This window comes from Neophocaena asiaeorientalis, unplaced genomic scaffold, assembly GCF_003031525.2.
Source record: "Neophocaena asiaeorientalis asiaeorientalis breed wild unplaced genomic scaffold, Neophocaena_asiaeorientalis_V1.1 scaffold98, whole genome shotgun sequence".
NCBI lineage: Eukaryota > Metazoa > Chordata > Mammalia > Artiodactyla > Phocoenidae > Neophocaena > Neophocaena asiaeorientalis.
The window spans coordinates 1,665,763-1,689,121 of NW_020172459.1; the positions used below are offsets into that span (position 1 = coordinate 1,665,763).

At 35.7% G+C, this 23,359-nt stretch overlaps 1 protein-coding gene across 11 annotated transcripts in view; it reads left to right on the forward strand.

The window, feature by feature from the left end:
- The window catches only part of WDR33 (WD repeat domain 33), a 101,922-nt gene that overhangs the window by 38,310 nt on the left and 40,253 nt on the right, over positions 1-23,359 (forward strand). For all 11 annotated transcript variants that reach the window (XM_024738042.1, XM_024738052.1, XM_024738041.1 and 8 more), the window contains 6 exons: positions 1,040-1,266; positions 2,501-2,569; positions 3,142-3,246; positions 5,725-5,820; positions 6,008-6,159; positions 7,833-7,930. In XM_024738042.1, coding sequence (XP_024593810.1) covers positions 1,063-1,266; positions 2,501-2,569; positions 3,142-3,246; positions 5,725-5,820; positions 6,008-6,159; positions 7,833-7,930 — 724 coding nt within the window. In that variant the 5' untranslated portion in view covers positions 1,040-1,062. The remainder of the gene's footprint in view (positions 1-1,039; positions 1,267-2,500; positions 2,570-3,141; positions 3,247-5,724; positions 5,821-6,007; positions 6,160-7,832; positions 7,931-23,359) is intronic.

Below are 23,359 nucleotides of genomic sequence, written 5' to 3' on the forward strand. Positions count from 1 at the left end.
TTTCTGTTATCATTATTAAATGGTTTCAGGAGATACTAAAGGGACAAGGGTGAATTAGCTAGTACTAAGAATATTTTCATCCAGAGGAAATCACAGATTTATTTTCAGGTCCTTTATTTAGTGTCTTTTTTTTTTTTTTTTTTTTGGGGTACGATTATTCTCTTGAATGAAGAAAGGCAAATGTAAGAATATAGAAAAATAATGGAGAGTCTAATCATTCCTCATTTTCAAACAAAATTACCAAAATGGTTATAACACACTTTATGTGTTTTTTCATGGTCTGATTTTTAAAATATGCTTGAAAATGTGGTTTTAAATCATGCATATTTGTATTATTGGAATGTAAGTTTAATTGGAGAACACTAAAGTTGAAAAACTGTAAGCTCTTAACATTTTTTTCTTCAGATGTTAGCTTAATATTGCCTTATAAATATGTAAATCCACATACTGAGAAATAAGTTTCTGTGGTAGTTACTTTGAGCCTGAAATTAGATATACATACTTTTAGCATTCATATGAAGTAAGATAGTTTATTCCACTTTTTACACTAGTCCTAGGAAATTTAAAAGGACAAAACGTCAGGTTTTAAAAATTTTTAGTGACTCTTGTATAAAATGGGGGTCTTACGATAAACTTAAAATGATGTGTTTTACTATCAAACATCTAATGAAAACTTCATTTTAAATGTGAACAGTTCTCAGTGATTTTACCTTCCTTACCGCCCACAGTTTACCCACCCCACACGTGCGCAACACAATTGCCCCAAGCTGTTATAAACAGTGATTTTTCCTTCGATCAGGCTAACTTTTACAGCAAATACTTATTCGCATTTATTCTGTGAATTGACCTTTTTCAAATGTGTAACTGGTCTCTGCTATTAAATTTGATAGTTCATTTTGGAAATAGGTTGACTAAAAGCTAAAAATGGTGCATATTAGGAAAAGGAAGAGAAGTGTAAAAAATGTTCATTTAAAAATATTTTCAGGCAGTGTTACAGTGCTGATATGTTTGTAGTGACAGTACTTTTTCCTTACCCTAGTGTCCTAGAAGGAAAACATCACCATGGCTACAGAAATTGGTTCTCCTCCTCGTTTTTTCCATATGCCAAGGTTCCAACACCAGGCACCTCGACAGCTATTTTATAAGCGACCTGATTTTGCACAGCAGCAAGCAATGCAACAGCTTACCTTTGATGGAAAACGAATGAGAAAAGCAGTAAACCGAAAAACCATAGACTATAATCCATCTGTAATTAAGTATTTGGAGGTAAGTACAGTTAATGTACTTCAGATGACCAAACTTTGGTTTCTTAAAAAGAAGAAAGTTTTTATAATGCAGGGTAATAAGTATACCTGTGTTTTTTGAATTAGTAGGATGAAGTAGAATTTCAAATGAGACCAATCACCTCAATAAAAAAAGAGTACTTTTTTTTTTTTACTCTTTGCATGCATGAATAATCTCAAATTATAGACTCCAACTTAAAAATAGGTTTTGTTCTAAAGGTTCACACTGTATTTCAGAAGAGGGTACTTTTGTCCAACTAGGCCAACTTTAAAACACTTGTTAAACCCACAGTGTATATGAAATGTTAAGAGACTACCAGCATAAGAATATTTGTATTAGAACATGTGTTCAGAACAGTGACTTGCATGTCCAAGACACTGGCATGAGAACACGACTCTCCAAACCCCTCAGGGAAAAGGGCTCTGTTTACTTGGAGGGTTGAGCACCTACTACAGTCTTACAGGGTGAAACCAACTCTGACATGGCAAATAAAGGCAGAGTAGGGGTCTGCCTAAACCTGTGTCAGCTTGGCATATCTCCCCTTTGACTTCTTTATTTACTTGTCTTAACCTTTCTTGTCTTAAGCCTCTGTGATTTGCTTTTTTCATTGCTAACTCCACATTCATCAGGTTTTGGTCTGCTCTGCCTCCTGTGAAGAAAATTTGTCTGCTTTTCATTACCTGAGACAAGTTGTTAAAAGACCTATATGCATATTGGGCATAATTAGTATGTTGCAGGCACATAGCAAAAATATTCATTCAGAGGTAAAGACAGATTTAGGCTTTTTCAGGTGTTTCAGTTGGAAAACTAGCCTAGGAAAGTTTGGGAGGAATTAAGAAAACCAACACCAAGATAAGAGGAATTGTTTTGTGCTGAGGATTTTGAAGGAATTGGGAACGTCTGTCTACCCCTTGACCTTTTTCCTTTTACTAAGGTATGGTCAGTGAGAATGTGTTGGGGTCAGCAGCATCTTGGATGATTGGTTGGGCATAATATGAGTAAAGAAAAGGAGGGAAATTCTAAGCAATGTCAGTGTGATAAGAGGGGAAATCTCTTAAGATACCCACTATTATCTGTTTTAGAACATAATGAAAAAGTTTTAGTCTTCTTTTTTCCCCATTTAACGACAGCTTGCATTTTGTAAATATTTACTTACGTTTCAGATTGAGTATAATTAGACAATATATTGATTGATTACTTTATTTATTTTTAACAGAATAGAATATGGCAAAGAGACCAGAGAGATATGCGGGCAATTCAGCCTGATGCAGGTTATTATAATGATGTAAGTATAAGATATGTCATGCTAGCTTAATAGAAACCTCTTTGCTTGGACATTTGAACGATGGGATCTCTAATTCAAACATGGACTTTTCTTTTTACATTTTTATAATTAAAACATTCCTAAAGAGATAATATAACATATCTGTGTAAACCATGGGTTATTTTTTTTAAAATCTCAATTAAAATTTTCCTTTTAATCTGATAACAGATGAACTTTTGATTTGGGGTTTAAAGCAGTGTCCAGCAAAAGATTGCACTGCCTCAGAGTCTCTGTAACAAGAAAGTTAATTTTAAACTTGGCTTGTTATGAATGTGTTTAATTGTGTTGACTTTGAGAAGTAATTATCTGGCACTTGATTTTATTGTTTATTTAGTAATTATGGGCATTTAACTTTCCTGTATCTCCATTTTCTTCATTTAATTACTATAGACTAATTGTAATCTATTATAATAGTGTTTTGAAAGTCCTATATGGTCCTGAATTTGTCTTTAAATGTTGAAGTAATTACCTTGTCATGTCCCTGGTTTATGCCCTGTTTGTGATCTTTAAACACCATTTTTTTTTTTTTGTAGCTGGTTCCACCTATTGGGATGTTGAATAATCCTATGAATGCAGTAACAACAAAGTTTGTTCGAACATCAACAAATAAAGTAAAGTGTCCAGTATTTGTTGTTAGGGTAAGTATTCTGTTTGATATTTTTTGGATAAATTAACTCTGAATTAGCCTGCAAATATATTTGCAAAGAAAATTAAACATTATTTTAAATGTATATCTGGGATAAAAATCAGTGTATTGCTTGTATTTTTATTTTGAAATATCCAATCATTTATCCACTATATCCACATTTAGTAAGGTAGTACTTTTGGATTGCTTTTCTTCATGTTGCAGTTTCCATAGAATTCTCTCTGAGCTGGCCATGGATATATATATATTGCAGCAGGTGTCTGACTTGCTCTTGAATAGGATTGTTTTGTTACTGTTTAGAGAGCAGCATCTCAAGGCGAATGAAAACTCTTAGGGTTACTAGGAAGGAAAACACCTAAGAAGAGCTGAAGACCAATGGTAGACCATAATTGTCAGCTCCATGAAGGTACATTGTAGGTACTCTGTACATTTTCACTAAAATTTTAAAAATATAATTTAAAAATAAATAATATATTAACATGGTTCAAATTATTAAAATTTGAAGGGGTTTGCAATAAAAAAAGTCTTCCCATCTCTGTCTCCCAGGCATCCTGTTAATATTCCCATAGATAATGGTATAATCATTTTTTTGTGGTTTGCTAGTAAGAATGCACTTGCTGGTTAACAGTATACCAAGTCCAGAAATGTAGGAAAGTTAATAGTCAAAGTGGAGCAAATAAGAATTGAAAAAAATAATGGGACAGAGAAAAAACAGTCATGGCAAACATTGTGGCAAATGAGCAAAATAAGTAGGTCTTATTAGGGAGTTGTTGTGAGAGACAGCCGGGAGAACTGAGAGGGGCTGGAAGAGACTCTGGCTTGAGTTCCATACAAATGTGGTAGTCAATCTTAGGCCTCCTGTTTGCTTCAGAGGCCTATTAGAGTAGAAACCATTAGTAAAGAAACATTATTTGAATGGTTTTTGTATTAGGAGAGCCAACCAGTATGTAGTGTAATTTTGCTTGCCAGGGAATTTGGGAAAAGGAGTATGATGGCAGCTAATTTTAATATCTTGTTAGCATAACACAAAACCTTTTTGGAATGAATAAAATCTAAGCGTTCTGTGTCCTGTATCTTATTAGATGGGTAAATTTCTCATTTGGCAATCAAGCTATAAGGTCTTAAGAAATTTGCACACAGTAGAGGCAAGTCCAAATTACAAGGTATTAAAGACATAAAGACTGTGGGTCCTGTGTCAGCAGTTTGATTGCTTGTAGTATCTACTGGGTTGGGATCCATAGCAGATAACAGAAACTAGGAAAGTAGGAGGATTTTATTAATAAAAATCAAAATCATGATCTGCAGGTAAACAGTAAAAGGCTGGCTTGTCATATATATCTGTGAAATTTACCAAACAGACTTCATTTCATGTATCTCATCCTATAAACACACTTGTAGTTTTCAACTCTGTGTCACACTTTTTACTAATAGGATTCTTGTATTGATATTTCATGTATTTACATCCAAGGAAAATGAACGTGTAATCTATCATAGAAACTTGAAAATAAAAGTAAGAAAAAATATGTTGCATTTTGAGTTGATAAGCATATATCACAGATTCCCTTCAGTGTGCAAATTGTGACATTGAAATAGTGGGGTACCGTTAGTCATGCCTCTGTTGTATTACATTTTTTTGGAGATTAGATTAGCATAAGACCTGTCACTGCCCAATACTGTGAATGAAGAACTTAAAAAAATATATATACATGTATATAGTATATATTGTACATTTAGTTTCTAGGAAAAGTTTGATAGCCTTGATGTCCTTAAATTGGTATGTAATACTGTTTTTTCACAAGACACTGGTAACATTTTTGCCTGAATTGGTTCACTAGCAGCTGTAATAAACCAAATCCTTTATACATTTAGTCTTTCAATTTTTCTGATGACTGACCATCTTATTTATGTTGGTCTGCCATGTATTCTAGAAAAATTAAGTCTTTGCATATTTTGTTTTGAAATGCTCTTTAGAGTGCCTAGGTGTGTGTAACTTAACAGGTATTTAAAATGCACTTATTGGGGCTTCCCTGGTGGCGCAGTGGTTGAGAGTCCGCCTACCAATGCAGGGGACACGGGTTCGTGCCCCGGTCCGGGAAGATCCCACATGCCGCAGAGCGGCTGGGCCCGTGAACCACGGCCGCTGAGCCTGCGTGTCCGGAGCCTGTGCTCTGCAACGGGAGAGGCCACAACAGTGAGAGGCCCGCGTACCGCAAAAAAAAAAAAAAAAAAAAAAAACTTATTATTTTAAATTAATGAGCTAAAGTGCTAGAGCTTTCCTTGCACTGTGTTAATACAAGTTCTTTTCTGACAAAGTACTTGCTTATAAATCTGAGCTATAGTCTTAAGTGAAAGTCAGTATTGTCCACTTAATGTCAATTATTGGATATTTTATAAATAAAGACTTTCTAAGTGTTTTAAAAATTAAGGTTGAGGATTCGTGACCTTGTATAATGTCTTTTTTTTCCCCCAGTGGACTCCAGAAGGAAGACGGTTAGTCACTGGAGCCTCTAGTGGAGAGTTCACCTTGTGGAATGGACTCACTTTCAATTTTGAAACAATATTACAGGTAACAGTAATCATCAGATGGTAGCATCATCCTTTGTTACTGTAAAGAACTTGTTATATAGTTACTTTCTTGGCATTTTAAACTTACAATTGGACAGCTTATTGTTATGAGTTAATATATGCTCCTGTAAAGGCTTCCATCATATATTCTTTTATATAATGTTTACAAATGTTTTATGTTTTCACAGGCTCACGATAGCCCAGTGAGAGCCATGACTTGGTCACATAATGACATGTGGATGTTGACAGCGGACCACGGAGGATATGTGAAATATTGGCAGTCGAACATGAACAACGTCAAGATGTTCCAGGCACATAAGGAGGCGATTAGAGAGGCCAGGTTTATACACAATATACCATTTTCTGTAGTCCCTATTGTCATGGTTAAATTATTCTCTAAGTGTATTCTGGGTGCAGAGATGCATGGGCTCTGTCAGATTCTGGGAAACTTTCTGCACCCTATAAACACAATATTTTTCTTTGTTTTCACACATTCACCATTTTGCTGGCACTTTTCTGAAGTAGTGTTGTCCCGGTATCAGCCTTTGCAATATGTTAGAGATGTATTGTCTGCCGCATTTTGCACTGGTTTTCTCTTTTCGTTTATGGTTAATAATGTGTATACGTTATTCATTTTTATTACCTACTATGTAAGACAAGAATATTTCATTCCAAATAAAGAATTCAGTCTTTAATTATACAACTGAATAAAATCTAAAGCCTACAGAAAACACCTTCAGAGTTCACACAAAATACAAGATAAAAAAGGCTTAAGTGAAGACCCTGGTTGGCTTGGTTATGCCACGACTTCAAAAGGAAAGTATAGGACTAAAAACTCTCACAAGTAACTCTGGATGTGGCAAACATTAATGGATTAATGAGTGGGTTCTTGCAAGCTTTGAAACTGTAAGCAGACCAATGTCAAGAAGACTTTCCTTCTGATTCACTGTTGATAACATCAGTAATGCAAATGTATCATAAGTGGGAGTTTAAAATATTTTCAGTGAGTTGTATATTTTTACATATCAGTGAGATATGTATAGTAGAAATGGAAAAAAAAAGTTTCAAAAACAAGCCTGAAGAATTGCTGCAGCCTCAAGAAAAAAGAAAGCTAAGCAGCATTCTTGACCGTTGTGCCACCCACGTGTGGGAGGAGGTTGACATCTTTATAGAAACATCATCCACTGCAGTCACTTGTTTCTACTTTCAGAATCTTAACGAAAGTTATTGGATAAACACGCTTCTGCAAAGACTTTGCCTTATTGTCCTGACCATACACTGAGTTTTCGCAGTTGGTCCTTTCTTAGGCAAAGGGTTCAGAAGTTCAGGGGAGTTCTTAGATGAGAAACTTGATGGTCTTTTACAGGGAGGAAAAAATGGATTCCTCCTTTGCAAGCATATTCTTTGGCTTTAAACAGTCAGAAGGTCCCCATGTTAGTTTTCTTCAAAAAGTGCAACATTCATGGGATAGCTTGCCTGGAAGAAGGTGTGAACGTTTTCCACAGGCCTATTACATAAATCAGAAACATCATATGTAGGGATGTGTAGCAACCAGTCTTTAAACAGCCTGTCTGAAACTTTTATGAAGTTTGAAGCAGAAGCTGATGCTAATTTTTTGAGCAGTATTCCTATGTGATTTAAAAGACTTTACAGGAATATTGCAAAGATAGAATTTGTTTAGTTTCTCCACTTAAATCCGCTCCATGTTTTCTGTTGGTACCATAGGAAATACTATACTGGGGAGTGTGGGTAACATTAGTACTAATAATACACTCATAAAGTTCTCTGAATATTGCTGATTGAAAACTAAGAAGCAGCTACTCTGTTGAATTCTTCTTTTGATGAGATACATTTGTTAGCTGACAACATTCTCTTTAAGGGCTTCTTCACTGTGGATACTTCCCTCTCCTGTTTATAACGCAGCACAGTGTTTTTATTTTTCCCTGTCTGAGAAGCGCAGATAATCTGTTAAATGCTGACTTCTTTCCCCTGCTGTGTGTCTTCATGTAACAGTTTCTCACCCACGGATAATAAATTTGCTACATGCTCTGATGACGGCACTGTTAGAATCTGGGACTTTCTTCGTTGCCATGAGGAAAGAATTCTCCGAGGTACGTGTACTAACAGTACTGATTGGAATATTTAAATAGGGAAGGCATTTGTGGTTTAAATCATCACAATACCACAATACCAGCTTACATCTTCATTCAGTTGTTTTACATACACACCCTCTCAGTCAGGCTCTTTAAAGAAAACTGAACTCTCTGGTTCACAGTCATTTTTGTAGATTTTTACTACTAATATTATCTTTGAATTCTTTGAGCTATAAATTAAATACACATGTTCCCCTTCTTCTCCCCTCTCCTCCTAATTACTTACTTATCTGTATGCATCCGTTAGGGCTATATTCCTTTTCCTGCCTTGTACCCAGGATAGCTTTCACCAACATACTGACACGATAATTTTATTTATATAACTCACATTCTCCTGGCAGGCCTTTTACCATATGCATTAGCCAAGGTCTCACTAGCTACACTTCTCAGTATTGGTATTTCTGAAAGGAGGTGGTTTTTCAGTATACCACATTTGTGCTACATGGTCCACTTGTTACTAAGCTTTGGAGGGATTTTTATTTACTTTTATTGATTTCATAATTATAAACTAACATCTATAAATTACTCTATCCTAGAAAAGAAATCCGTATTTTCACTTGGATTAACTTAGTTTTAGACTTCCTAAGGTGGGGCTGTTGAAATACTCACAGTACATCAACACCATTTATGTGAATTCAGTGCTGTTAAAGTAAGTTAAGGAAATTAACTGTGTGTTTTATATATTCAGTACAAACATTGAAACAAAAAACATTTACGCTTTTAACTAAATCTCATTAGTTTATTATTAATTGGGAAGGTAGTTTTCTCAAGTGCTTAATTTGAACCTATGCTGATTTAACAAGGCATACATTCTGTTGCATACTCTTCGTTCCAGTATGCCATGAAAGTAACATCTTCCTCTGACACATAAATGCAGGGTGGGAGAATGGGTGCCACAGACATTGGGTGTCAAGCAATTACTATTCAGAGATTGCCCTTTTTGTTCAAGAGTCGGCAGAGTTAGTTATCTTGGTTGACTTATAAGTTTTTTATACCTTTTTCAGAGCTTTATTTACAGCATATAGTGTCGATGCTTTCTAGACAAGAAGCTAAGTATTCTTGATATTTAACCCATATTTCAAGCCAGTATTATTTTTTTTAATCACAGTTTTTAAACATTCCTGGCTTTGCACATTTTGTGTGGGTTTTACCCACAGTAACGTATTGTGATAGCTAGCATAAGGATATAGCACCTTCACCTGTCATAGAGAAGGGGTGTCCTGACAATGAGGTCATAATATTGTACAGCTTCAGAACTAGGTGGAGCCTTTGAAATCATCTAATCTGAGTTACTGTATGGATGAGCATCATGACCCAGAAGGCTTAAGTGACATGTTCAAGGTAAAAGAAGTTCAGAGCCAGGACTAGCATCCTGTCACTTGACAGCTAGCCTAATGCTACACTAATGTTGCATCTTTCCTCACTATTAGTAGAAGTTTTAGCTGCTAAACAGTGATAAGGGAAACAACTTTTTCTAGCCTTTGAAAATCCTAAGAAATATAGAGGAAACCAAATAATTTTATTTATTGAAAGTAATTCTAAAGGATCAAAACCATTAATTTTACAGTGACCTAGGACTATAATAACTGTAAAGTCTGATACAAAACCACTCTGCATCTTGGATTAAATAAAGAAGAAGAAGAAAAGCTACTATAAGATAGCATTTTCGATCCCAAATTCCAATGAAGTGTTATTCAGTTTTGGTAATGAAACTGTTTCTAAATAGTGCTTAGGAACTTTTCTTCTGAGATGTAGTGTACATGAGTTATTAGTCAGCAGTTAAATATTTTCAGATTTGAGTCCGGGTGGATTTGGATAATGTGGGTGCTGGGTCATTACCTGTTCTTCTCATAGCTTAAAAAACACACCAATATCATGTCTATACTGAGAGTTGAATTTTATTTTGTATGTGGGTGTTCTTTTTAAGTTTTCACTATGAAAATTTCAAACATGCACAAGAGTATAATGAACTTGCATGTACTTTTAGGATTTGTATTCTAGCTTATTCATGTTTTTTACTTCCTTCAAACAGTATTCTACTTGCTTTATGGTCATGATTTTTTTCTTTGTACCTCAATGAGTATATGAGAAGTATAAATATATAAGCCAAGTTAATTATACCACCCAAGTAGTAGTTCTGATAGTGGATCTGGTGTAGTAGACGGGTTTTTCCAATTTTCCATTTTCTATCATTCCTCATTTTTCTAAATTTTCTGAACTTTAGAGATGATTATAAAATAGTGAAACCAATGTTATAATTTTTCTATTCTTCACTTGGTGGCTTGGGGATCAGGGGATGATGGGACTCCACTTGTCTCAAGGGTTGATGTGAAATTCTTCAAATAAAATTTGAAGTGAACTTAATTTAGGTCTGTTCGTAGAGAGAAAGGTGGGTCACAGAGTTAAGCAAATAGGGTGGCCTCTAAAATGCCAGTTGCCCTACAGAAAGGGGGTGATGTCCATGTAGCCCACGTGGGCTGTGTGGCGCCAGGCAGGCGGGCGTATTCCGAAGGCATATTAGTCTTGTGCATCAGACCATCACTTGGGATTAAGTTAAGAAAATCCAAGCACATTGTGATTGAAGAGGATGTTTGTGATCACGTAGTCCAACTCTTTATCTAATACTTTTCTACATCATTCCCCAAAACCAGTTTTCTACTCACAAAACACTTTTAGTGATACGGTATTCACTACCGCACATGAATCTCTTTTTCAATTTGAGGTAGCTCTGATTTTCAGAAAGTTCTTTCTTTATATCAGAAACCCACTTTCTCATAACTTGTCCTGCCTTCTGGGACACAAAAAATTAAGTCTGTACCCTTCTACATAGCAGCCCTTTAAGTATTTAAGCTCTCATGTCTTCTTAATGCAGTCTTTCAGCTATAAGCTTACAGGATCCCTGTGAGTGCAGAATTTACAGTTGCTTTTTAGTGTCATTACTGAGATTGTTCTTATGCTTCTTGGAAAAAGAAGTTGCACAAGAGAAAATAATCAGTATTTTTAACAAAAAATGAGCATCGATCTATTGCCAGATTTGCTACTTTGAAGTTGTAATGTTTGGTCCATAGATGGGAAGAGGAAACACTTGTGAAATTGAATATACTGCAACATTGAGAAGTACCATGTATATGTCCACCCGTTTCCAAAGCATATGCATATCAGCATAATTTATACACATTTATCCTTTTCTAGTATGAATTGCAGCACTCAAATTATGGACTGCGATTAAAATAACATTTAAGCACCAGGAATACATGAGTCTAAATGAGCCTCTAGGTGTTTATGCACTTGACTCTAAGAGAAATAGAGGCATTAAAATCCATTTATTTAATTAGCATATATTATATGCATGCTATCATAGGTAGAAGAAATTTAAAAGAAAATAAGGTATGATGACCTCCTACCCTCTTGCTTCTTAAAGTTTAGTAGGAAAGGTAAGATACTGTCACAAACAATATTGTTGGATATTAGGGGAGAAGAGTCATGAGAGTATTAGAAGTGTAGTTAAAAAAAAAAAAGTGTAGTTTTATCAGTGTAAAGTTAGAAGCAGATCACTTGTGACGAAAATGAAAATGTGAAAGATTGAAAATGTAGAATCAGTAAGAATACGGAGTAAATTTTAATGAGAAGCATAATTATATATTATATGATATATAACATGTATACTATATATAACTTAAAAAGAATCCAGTTTACCAGCTTTAGCATGCTTTAATTTTGTTTTACCTTCTTGATTTTAACAACAGTAGCTGACACATTACACTCACTATGTATCAGGCATATTTTAAGTACTTCATTTAATCTTACCAGTAACCCTATGAGATAAATACTGTTTATTCCACATTTTACAAGTCAGTAACCGAGGTACAAGAAAGTTAAGTAAACCTCCCCAAGGTACTATAACTTGTAAGAGGTGAGGCTCAGATCTGAACCCATGTTATTTCACTCCAGAGTTCATGCTCTTATTCATTATGTTAAACTGCCTGTTTTATGTTTTAAAAAATATCATCAGCATGGATGTAATAACGTCTTCCTGAGCTGTGATGACAGAATTGTCGAGTTTTTAAAAATATCATCAGCATGGATGTAATAACGTCTTCCTGAGCTGTGATGACAGAATTGTCGAGTTTTTTGGGGGCAAAGGAGAGAAGTGTGGGTAGAGGTAGAGAGAATTTAGGTTTATTTCAAGTTTATTTTACCATTCTTCTTTAAAGCTGTCCATATAGGCTATAGGTTTTCAATGTATATTTAACAACCAAAAAAATTAAACCACAATGAATAGTTCAAACTGCAGGTGAGTTATAAGCTAGGTTATATAAATAGAACATGGACATAAGGAGTTGTACTGAGACTTACTCAGGAGGTAAGATCTGTTTTCAGTTTTAAAATATAGCACTCATGGAGAGGGAATGAACCTGAGTACACACAGCTTATGGAAAAGAATACTATTAGTATTTTTACTAAGTCTCTGCGTTTCCGTGCCTGATTGTATTTGGCTGTGGTTCTTAATGAGATAAACTCCTCTGCAAAGATCTTTTGGTTCAAAAAGTGTGTTTTTGAACTGTGTAAAGACATGTTTACAAAGTCTGAGTGTTCAGAAAAATCGCTGATTTTTTTTTTTTTTTTCTTTTTCTTTTTTTGGCCGTGCTCTGCGGCATGTGGGATCTTAGTTCCCCTACCAGGGATCGAATCCATGCCCCCTGCAGTGGAAGTGCGGGCCACTGGACTACCAGGGAAGTCCCCTCTGATGCTTTTCATTGGAAATAATTTTACTTATTTAAAGTAAAATTGGCAAACCATGAAGTTTATGAGTAATGGGCCTAATGTATTTGTACAGAACATTCCACAAAATCCTTTCTGTTCTCTCCAAGACGAAAAACAAAACACCCAGCTTCCTTTAAAATAAATTGCCTATAGCAGAATAACTCCTTCCACTAACATAGCATGTTTTAATATTAAAAGTACTTTAGGCACATCTTATATAATCATCCAAACAATCATGTGGGCCCATATATATATATTGATTGACACCTGTTTTATCTGTGATTCCTTATTTTGAGGAAGCGTTTATTTAAGGCTCTTTTTCCTCTGCTCTGCTGAACAGACTGGATCATGGTAGGTTCTCCTATGTAATGATAAATAACTATCTGGGTATATCATGAGAGGGAAGAAGACTTAATATTTACTTCTAAAGCAAATTATTTGAAGAAATTAGTGTAGTAGTGTCCTGAAATAGTCATTTTATATAATCCGTTCGCAGTTTTACAGGAATTGCTTTAGATCTTTATGCCGGGTTCTGTCCTTTCTAACTCTACACTTAAGATATTGCACAAATGTGGCAAAAACTTGTTGAAAATAGGTCTTAGCTTCCTTGGGATGCCGGTGCTACACACTGTTACTGTCTTACCCACTGTTACAATTAAGAGTCGAGTTATTTCCAGACATTCTTTTGTATATAAAGATTCCAGTTTTTTGACAGCAACAAATCACTATGACTCGTAATCCAGGCAGTCAGTTTTCATCTTTGCATTTAGTAAATATTCTGTAATTGCTTCAGTTTATTTTGAGTGAGGCTTAAATTAATTTCTGTTTGCTGAGGAATTAGTTACCCTCTTATAGAGCTTCTCAGCTAATCAAGTTTTTGATAGTTTTTAAAGTTAAATTTCAGAGCTTTGGAAAGAGCTGATAAAAGTAGATACATATACAATACCCTTTTGGCTTCTTCATTTCTACTGGGTAGATCCTTTAATAAAAGTATATGATTAAAATATGGTTATCACCACAAATAAGTTATTTGCCAATGAGGGACATTAAGTACCAAAACAAATATTGGTTTTTTCATAGTCATTTTTTTCCCTTTACTCACTTTTTTATTATATATCTGAAAAGCATCTTAAAATTTCATTTAAATCATATCTCAGGAATTTCTAAGAAGCACCTGCCATGCTGTGATCTCTTTAGTTATAAAGAGATTAGAAGAATTTCTATTTAAAGGAAGAAATGGTAGTTTCTTGGTCATTTATCCTTTTTTACAGATTGTGTCATAAAATAGTCTTAATTTGTCCAGAACACACTATTATGTCTCAAAATCAATCTGCTGAGGCCTCGTGATGTTTTTTTCCGCTGAATATAATTTAATATAGTTCTCTTTGAGAGAAGTTTACCTTCTTAGCATGATTTTAGAATACTTGCATTAGCCCAGTGAACTGTACCTGCTTTAACTTGATGTTTTTAAGTATTGCACTGGTTCTAGGGAACCCCAAGGAAGGCCCAGCCACCACAAGGTGCCTTTGAGCAGGGGTAGGTGGAGCTTCTCCATAGCCCAGTGTGCTGCTTTATTAGAGCCCTCCCCCGACTAGTATATGCTCCTTTGTCTATAGTTCTGAGTGGGCAAAAGTGCAGACATCATGTAGAGATCCAGTTTAGGATATATGGCTTTAAAAGTGGCCAAGTTGTTGCTGTTTTCAGGCTATGTATGTATATTTTTCTCCTTTTTAAATTATCTGTTCAAGAGTTAAACCTTGAGCATTTTCTGCACCTGGCATCTCCCTTTGACAGCTTGTGGGAATCCCCACTCAGTTTCCAGGTTTGTTTTGTCAAAGGTGGAAACCATAAGTATTCTACCACATTAAAACAATTAGGAAATACTGAGGGAAATCAACATGAGTGCAGAACCAAAGTACAAAGGTGAGTCCAAGAAACTTCATACCTGGGAGCTCAATATTTTATCTGCAGTGGAAACTTTTTATATATTATTAAACAAAAGTAATTTTTGATACTAGGAGTCATCAAAGGTTTGAGTAGCTGGTCTTGGTCCTGTAAAGCCTATTAATTGCTTTTTTTAATAAATAGTTTTAACTCTTACTCTTCTGAAATGAACTTCATTGATAATAACTGCCACACATTAAACTTTTTTAAAAAGGCACCAGTGCACATGCACACAGCACACAGGCTCTGAGAAGAAAAGTTTACAAAATGCTCATTAAGGGACATTACTGCTTCCATTGAAAACCGGTCGTTTGGAATAGGTCATGCTAAAACAACCCTATTTTTCTAGAATTACTGGAGGGGGTCAAGGAAATTGTAGTCAAACCGTAGTCAATCTTTTGAATTCATCTGTGAGTCATGGTAGAGGATCATGGCTTTATAGCTGCATGATTGGTCATTTCCAAAAAAGGTTCATTGGGTGTTTGTTATCTGTGAGGCAAGTGTGCAGAGAGTGCTGCAAGATCCTTTACTTGGCCTCTGTCCTGTTTAACATTTTTTATTAAAGATGGGCTTGCTTTGCAAATTTACAGGTAATTCAAAATTACGCGCAGAAATTCTCATCTAGAGAGAACCTCTTGAATCTCATCAGGATTCAAGAAGATAGTGTGATGTTAAACTTAATAGAAAAGTATATTAAATTTTAAATAGAGATGAATGTAAAGTTCTGTATTTAGGTTTTCAACCTCAATTCTGGAGTTTATTAGACTGGTTTATTGGAGTTCATATGAAAACGATCATGGGTTTTAGGTGATAAGTGTGAATTCTTGAGGTGTCATGCCTTCCCCTATTTGTAAAAGTGATGTTCAGAATGATGGGGCTTAATTATTGACAGGAGATGATTAGAATGGAGAAGGATCTGGAAGTCATGAGGACGAGTAAAGGGAAGTTTAGTATTCAACTTGGATAAGAGATTGAAGAAAAGTTTTGTCATTTTCAAATATTTAAAGGCTTTTGTATGGAAGTAGGATTGGATTTATTGTATATATTTCTAGAATAAAGAGGATGGGGAGAAAATAGGACATCATATTTGGATTTAATTATGGAATTTTTTTGTTGAAAAGAGAATGGGCTATTATTCTGTGAGCTGTTAGGCTTTCCTTTGCTGAAGTTGTGCCATGTTTAGCTTTGCCAACTGTTACGGAGATTATAGAACGCACTCCTTTTTCAGAAGGATGGTTCTATTTGATAATAATTAACCTGGATTAGGTTGTCTGTTAACTGTAGTTGCATGTTTTAAGGCAGACCCAAAAGCCTGAAAGTCAAGCATGTGGATACATTCATTACAAAGGGTTAAGTGGATGGGATGTTATCCCATGAGGAGATACTGCCACCTTCTGTTCTAAAAATATTTTTGGTGAGACATTAGATCATTTAATTAATCCTATTGCTTGAAGTAATAAATGGAGCCTCAAAGCCACCTCATCTTATAAAAAATATTTTAAAATATTTATACTTTTAGATCATATTATACATATACAGTAAAGTACACAAATCTTAAGTGTACAGTATGATGTATTTTTACATATTTACACAGTCATCTAACCACCTCTTAGATGAAGATACAGAGTGTTTTCAGCACTCTAAAGGTTCCTTCCTGCCTCTTTTCCACCTAAGCCTTCTATTAGGTAGTTTAGACTTTCCAAGATATTTTCATTAAATTATTTTTCCTTTTTTTCTACTGTTCTTTATTTTGTCATTTTGTGGTTTCTGTCATCTCACTTTCCCTTGTGTGGAGTTTTCTTAATTTCCTTTCCTTGATTTGCTTCTGTACTCTTTTGAGAATAATGTTTTGCTATTTTTTCTGATTAGCTTCTTTTACTCGTTTCCTGCTACATAACAGAAGTTAGTGTATGAAGAGATAGTATTGTGTATTACTACAGTCACAATCTGAATGTGATTCACAGTTTCAGCTGTTAGCAGCCATGGAAATCACGTTACTGTGGTTGTGTCCTCATGTGTATAATGGGGGTTAGTAATAGTACCAGCCTACTAAGTTGCAAGAAATAAATGGGTTAATTCATAAGAAGCACTTAACTAGTGCCATAAAGAGTGTTCAGTGGATGCCAGCTATTATGTCATTTCCAAAGGTAATTTCAGAGCCTGTTTCCCTGTCTCTGCCTATTTAAGGATTAAAATGGTTATTTCAGAAGTGTATTCTACTTTTCTCATTTAAATATTTTTCAGCCATTGTCATTCGTTTTTACAGTAGTACAAGTTTTTATTTACAGGTAGTCCGTAAATATGAACACTTGTTTAAACAGAGTTGTCATGATTTTCCAATGTTTTCAGGTGTAAAAAAGTTCAGCGCTTAGAATTGGGCAAAGAGTAAAGGGAAGTTTAGATCTTAAGATCTCATATGGAAACATTTAAAGATGCTATTTTAATTGGTAGATGAATTGAATATTTAATGATTACCTACTGGTCAAGATGCTGTGCTTGATTCTTTTGCTGATATATTTACAAGGCATGATCTTGTCTCTTAAGCAGCGTTTTCAGCATTTCCCTAGTTCTTTCATTTCTTCAGATGTTTTGTAAATTGGCCTAGTACTATGGTGCTCATAGTGCTGAATAACTGAAATCCAGCAGTCTTCACAGCTTATCACACTGCAGCGGATTGTGGTAATTGGTGTCTAGTCTGATTCCTTGGGACAGCATTCATTTTTCTCTGAGGAAAGAACAGGTATTTTTTTCCTATTGACTGAATTTGATCACAGTTTTAAACTTCAGACTCCATTTAGCAATATAGTAAAGTTGAGTGAGCTAGTGATAGCTCTGGTAAAATGTCATTTCTGTTTGTCATCTTTGATGAGGAATGTGATAAGCAGTAAGTTAGAAGTTTTGGGGAAAGTGTATTCCACATATTTTTTGTCACAATAGACAGGACTTAAATATAGAAATCTAGTATCAACTGTTTCAGCCTCCTGATCATCCTCTGTCCCCATCCCATCCAGCTTGCCAGCTGACAGCCGACTGGCTGGGCGTGTAGCCTATTCCATCCCAGAAGTCTTTGGTGGAGTTTGTTACAGGGTGGGATCTAGATCCTTAACATAGGATGTAGCAGACATGGGCCCGACTGATAAAGTGATTCTAAGAGCAAACAGGATGATATTACAGGAGGTATTAGAAGTTAAAGAGCATTCATTGTAAGTTTGATGATTTCTGAACATAAATCCTGCTTCTTTCTTGAGGTCATATAGCACACCACCCGCTTTCTTTTTTTTTTTTGCGGTATGTGGGCCTCTCACCGTTGTGGCCTCTCCCATTGCGGAGCACAGGCTCCGGACGCGCAGGCTCAGCGGCCATGGCTCACGGGCCCAGCCACTCCGCGGCATGTGGGATCTTCCCGGACCGGGACACGAACCCATGTCCCTTGCATCGGCAGGTGGACTCTCAACCACTGCGCCACCAGGGAAGCCCTAATGTTCTTTCTGTAGGCCCTCAATGTTTTGAAATACTTCAGAAGTTTGGTGTTTTTAATATTTTACATATTTTTTGTAATGGTCAAATCAGATCATTTAATTTAGTTTTCAGAGATTTATGGAAACTTCCATTTACATCTTTTTCAAGTGGCTTAGTCTAATTTTTTAGGACATTTTTAGTTTTACAGATTTAATGTGCCATGCAAATGTAAATCACCAAGGGTCTTCTGGGTAAAAATAAAATCTTTATTAAAACAAAGATTCAAGAGTACACTAGGCATTTTGTTTGGTTTATTAAATTCTAGCAGAAAAATCATTAAATGTTACTATAAAATACTTTAACTTTTTGAATTAAGTGTTTTAAATGTAGTTTTTTCCTTTTTATTTTGTACCTTTTTTTTTTTTTAGGGGTATAATTGCTTTTGTACTTTTTATTTTTTAAAAAAGGAAAATCTGCTATCCTTCCACTATCCTTATTTCCTGTGTCAGGAAATAAGATGCTGACACAGCTCTGATTTGGGAATTGGATATTAAGAGATTGAAGCCCGTGAGATGATAGGTGCTTGAAAGATGCAGTTTGGTAGAGGAGAGTTTCAGTCCTGGAGGAGGCTCACCAAGGACCGTGATAATTGTAAAGGACAAGGCTTGGCACTGTTATTAAGGTCTAGAATGTAAAGAGAGAGTAGTCAATATTGTGGTGTTTCCTTCATCATTATTTTACAATCACATTTGAAATAAATGTGCTAAAATCCAGCAGGCAATAAATTTGCATTTCTTGAAAAAATAAATTTAGAAGAGATTTACGGAGGAGGTTACTGTAAAATGTAACTTATGAATATTTAGCCCGTTGTTCCCTAAAATCTTTTATTACCTCATTTACCACAAACTTCCTTTTCCTCCTGTAAGTTACACAGACATTACACGGTATAATATATATTGTCTTTGAACAAACTTTTAAACATGTTTTGCTATATTGAAGTCATGGTTTTCAACTGCATGATGGCATCAGAAGATGAGTTTAAATCATTGCTCCTTCTACTTGTTGAATAACCAGGTTTTCATGATCCATAAAAAGTAAATGGTAATGCCTATATAACAAGGGAAATCAGATTGTAATATATGCAGCACTTTGTGTGCTACATGTTAGAGGGCAGTGGTGGTGAAAATGTTTTCTCTCACGCAAAATGCCCACATAGTGCAGGTTCCTAGGAAATGATGTGCCTTTGAAGACAATGACTTTCATGTTTGGGATCTCAGACTCCAAACTTACATCTTCTGTGGCCAGGAAGGACACAGTAGGCACTAGGGAAACAGCATACATTTACCCATATCCCCAACCTTAGACATGAAAATCTTCCGGTTATATCTGGAAGGTAAGGAATGGGTGATTTTTTTTTTTCATAGTTTTTTTCTTTCTTTCTTTCTTTTTTTTTTTTTTTGTGGTACGCGGGCCTCTCACTGTTGTGGCCTCTCCTGTTGCGGAGCATAGGCTCCGGACGCGCAGGCCCAGCTGCTCCGCGGCATGTGAGATCTTCCCGACCTGGGGCACGAACCCGAGTCCCCTGCATCGGCAGGCGGACTCTCAGCCACTGCGCCACCAGGGAAGCCCTCTTTCTTTCTTTTAAAGTGGATTTTATAATTGATAAGTTAAAAGATGTTTTCTGTTTTTTCTTTGGGCCAGAGAGGGGCTTTTTAAAAATTATTATCCTCAGGTTCTTTAAGACTTCTAGGTTTTAACTTTTGTGTTAAACATATAGTTATGAATAGATTAGCTTTAAAAACATTTTTTTTGACAAAATGCTGATTTTAGTGTCTAGTAGATTTGTTTGTGTTATAGAAACTTGTTTGTTTTAAGTTGGCATTCTCGGTTTTTTTAACCTCTGGATGTGATTAATTCTTACAAAAGTAACATTCAGCTGTAAATTGGGAGATTTTTTTGCACATCTAAAAAAATCTTTCAGTGGAAAAGTACATATGAAAATCTTCATTTTCTTCTCATATTAACCTGTTATCTAGATTTTCCAGTAGTTATGGTGAGCACTTTTTTTTTTTAAGAGTTATTTTCTTCCACCTTTTCCTTACATACCTTTGGTTTTATTATTGCTGAGTATTTTCCTGGAACCCTTTTAAAAAATACTTCTGAATCTGCGTGTAACCCAGATACTTGAGCATATGCCTCCAGTTGGATAGACGCTTGATGAACTCGTTCTCTTGGTCATCTTGGCTAGATAGGCTTCTCCTATGCCTTCTCAGTATGATTGGCAATAATGCTTTTTATTTTATCTGAACTCTTCAGCACATACTAGCATGGCTTTGACATTGAAAGCAAAAGGGAAGAAATCTTATGCCAAAATCATCCAAAGCTGCCCTCCCTGTGAATTATGAGATGTGTATTAATAAGGCATGTTTTAGAGTCATTTTGTAACCCCAGAACACTTAGTCTGTTTTATTCTACCATTAGTATTGACAAGTGTAAGTGCCTGTAGTCAGAGACCACCAGGAGCATACCTGTAGTTGAACAAATTGGATTTATTACTCGTCGTAAGCAAAGAACACAGACCATAGGGAACCACGGGGTATCTCAGTAAGAGGATGTTATAAAGATTATATTATAGGATTTGGAATTTGGGTAATTGAGGTAAGGGTTCAAAGAAGTGAGGTCTATCACTCTTTTAGCATAAGAGAGATGTTTGGTATTTTGTAGGTTTTGCAGGACCTTGTTTTTGTTTCACGTCATCGTGATCTCAGAATGACTTAATTTGATACAGATGTTCAGTGAGATTGTCCAACAGGAGAACAACATGGTTTAGCTGTAAATGTCGGATCAGTTTTTAATAACATGGAGGCTTAGCTGTGAGCCTCAGATTAGTTCTCAGAGATCAGCAACTGCTTCACCCCCCACCACCCCACCCCACCCCCCGCCCCGCAATAGCATTTAAGTCCAACTGGCTTCGCACTATGTAGGGACCAGCTGGGGGAGGTCAGGATTTAATAGCGGTGACCTGTTGGGTCTGTCACTTGAACAAGCTGCGGTGATACTGACAGGTATATTTTTACAAAGCAGAGCAGTTGGGAATCATGCCAGTTTTCAGCTGGCTAGAAGTAAGAATACTCACAGTTTATTATTCAAGGTAAAGATTCAACAGAAGAAGCCTATCTTGCAGTTTCCTAGGAGACAAATTTTGTTCTGAAGACCTTCACATTTAAAAAAAATTATCTCCAGACTTGCATGAGCAGATGCTCCACAAATACATGATTTTTAAAAGCTACCACTTTCAAAATCACAAAAATGGTAAGAACTACCTCATTAATCATAGGGATATTTTTCTATGCACTATAATACAATAATACAATGCTTACTTTAGTATATGAAACTAAGATACCATTAAAAGTGATGCTTTCCCCCACTATCCTAAAGTAGGACTCAGCTTGCCAACGGATGCACAAAATAAATCGAGACAAAGTGCAGGTGCTCGCAGACTACCATGGCTTGCTGCTGAGATGCTGAGTGTAGTTCCTAGGGAAGGAGCTTGGTGGCGCCACTCTTGTTGCTCAGGGTGTCCACTGCCTCTATCTCGGTTTTGCTGCAAAACAAATGCTTTTTGCCTTTTTTTTTGCAAAAGCAGAAATTCTCTTTGGATTTCTTTCTGTTAGCAAAAATAGGTACAAGCATACCTTGTTTTACTGTACTTCGTTCTGTTGCACTTCACAGATAGTGCATTTTTCACAAATTGAAGGTTTGTGGCAATCCTGTTTCAGGCAAGCGTATTAGCGCCATTTTCCAATAGCGCTAATTTTTAATTAAGGTAGGTACCTTTTTTTAAGACATACTGTTATTGCGCACTTAATAGATACAGTATGTGTAAATATAACTTAAGTACTGGGAAACCAGAAATTCATGTGAATTGCTTTATTGCAATATTTGCTTAATTGTGGTGGTCTGGAACCGAACCCACAGTATCTTGGAGGTATGTCTGTACTAATGTAGATCTTTCATAAAAGCAAAGTGGTGTAAAGCGAACTTTGGAAAAGCACGGGGTACCTTTAGTGGGTAAAAACATGTCCTTTTTAAGAAATAAGATGAGTCAGTTTTGCTTCATTAATCTCTCTGGGAATCTTAGGGTTTATTTTACTAAATTTAGTGTCTAGGAATTACTTTTTCATACTTTAGGAGTTCTTTATATCTGGGAAGAGTCAACTGTTTATTTTCTCTGTTGTCTTTGTTATTATAATACATAGCAGTATACACCAAAGGGATTTTAAAGGTTTTTAAGACTATGAACACTGTTTTAAAAAGCCTTACAATTAATAATTATAATAATTGTAAAATTCTTTATGAACTCTCAGGTTGACTTAAGGCAAAAAAAAGGACCACGTTTTGAAACTCCACTCTGTAGTTTATTCATGTGCATCAAAGATCACTGAAAAGAAATGTATATTTATTCATTTATTTAAGTAATTGCTGTGCACTGTGTGCCAAGCTAGGTGCCAGGCCCTGGGTATGGAGAAGGGAGTCAAGCACTTATTCTTGTCTTCATGAGCAATACAAGTGATAGCTGGAGATTTTTGGTTTCAAAGCATCACTTTTAATGGTATCTTAGTTTCATATACTAAAGTAAGCATTGTATTATTGTATTATAGTGCATAGAAAAATATCCCTATGATTAATGAGGTAGTTCTTACCATTTTTGTGATTTTGAAAGTGGTAGCTTTTAAAAATCATGTATTTGTGGAGCATCTGCTCATGCAAGTCTGGAGATAATTTTTTTTAAATGTGAAGGTCTTCAGAACAAAATTTGTCTCCTAGGAAACTGCAAGATAGGCTTCTTCTGTTGAATCTTTACCTTGAATAATAAACTGGGAGTATTCTTAATACTGAATCTTTTTGTCATTTGGTAAAAACTGAGTAAGTTTTAATACTAGAAAAGTTAGGTTTGTAATTAAGACTTGACTGTGGGTACTTATTAAAAGTATAGGGCTTCCCTGGTGGCGCAGTGGTTGGGAGTCTGCCTGCCGATGCAGGGGACGCGGGTTCGTGCCCTGGTCCGGGAAGGTCCCACATGCCGCGGAGCGGCTAGGCCCGTGAGCCACGGCCGCTGAGCCTGTGCTCCGCAACGGGAGAGGCCACGACAGTGAGAGGCCCGCGTACCGCATTAAAAAAAAAAAAAAAAAAAAAAAAAAAAAAAAAAAAATTAAAAAA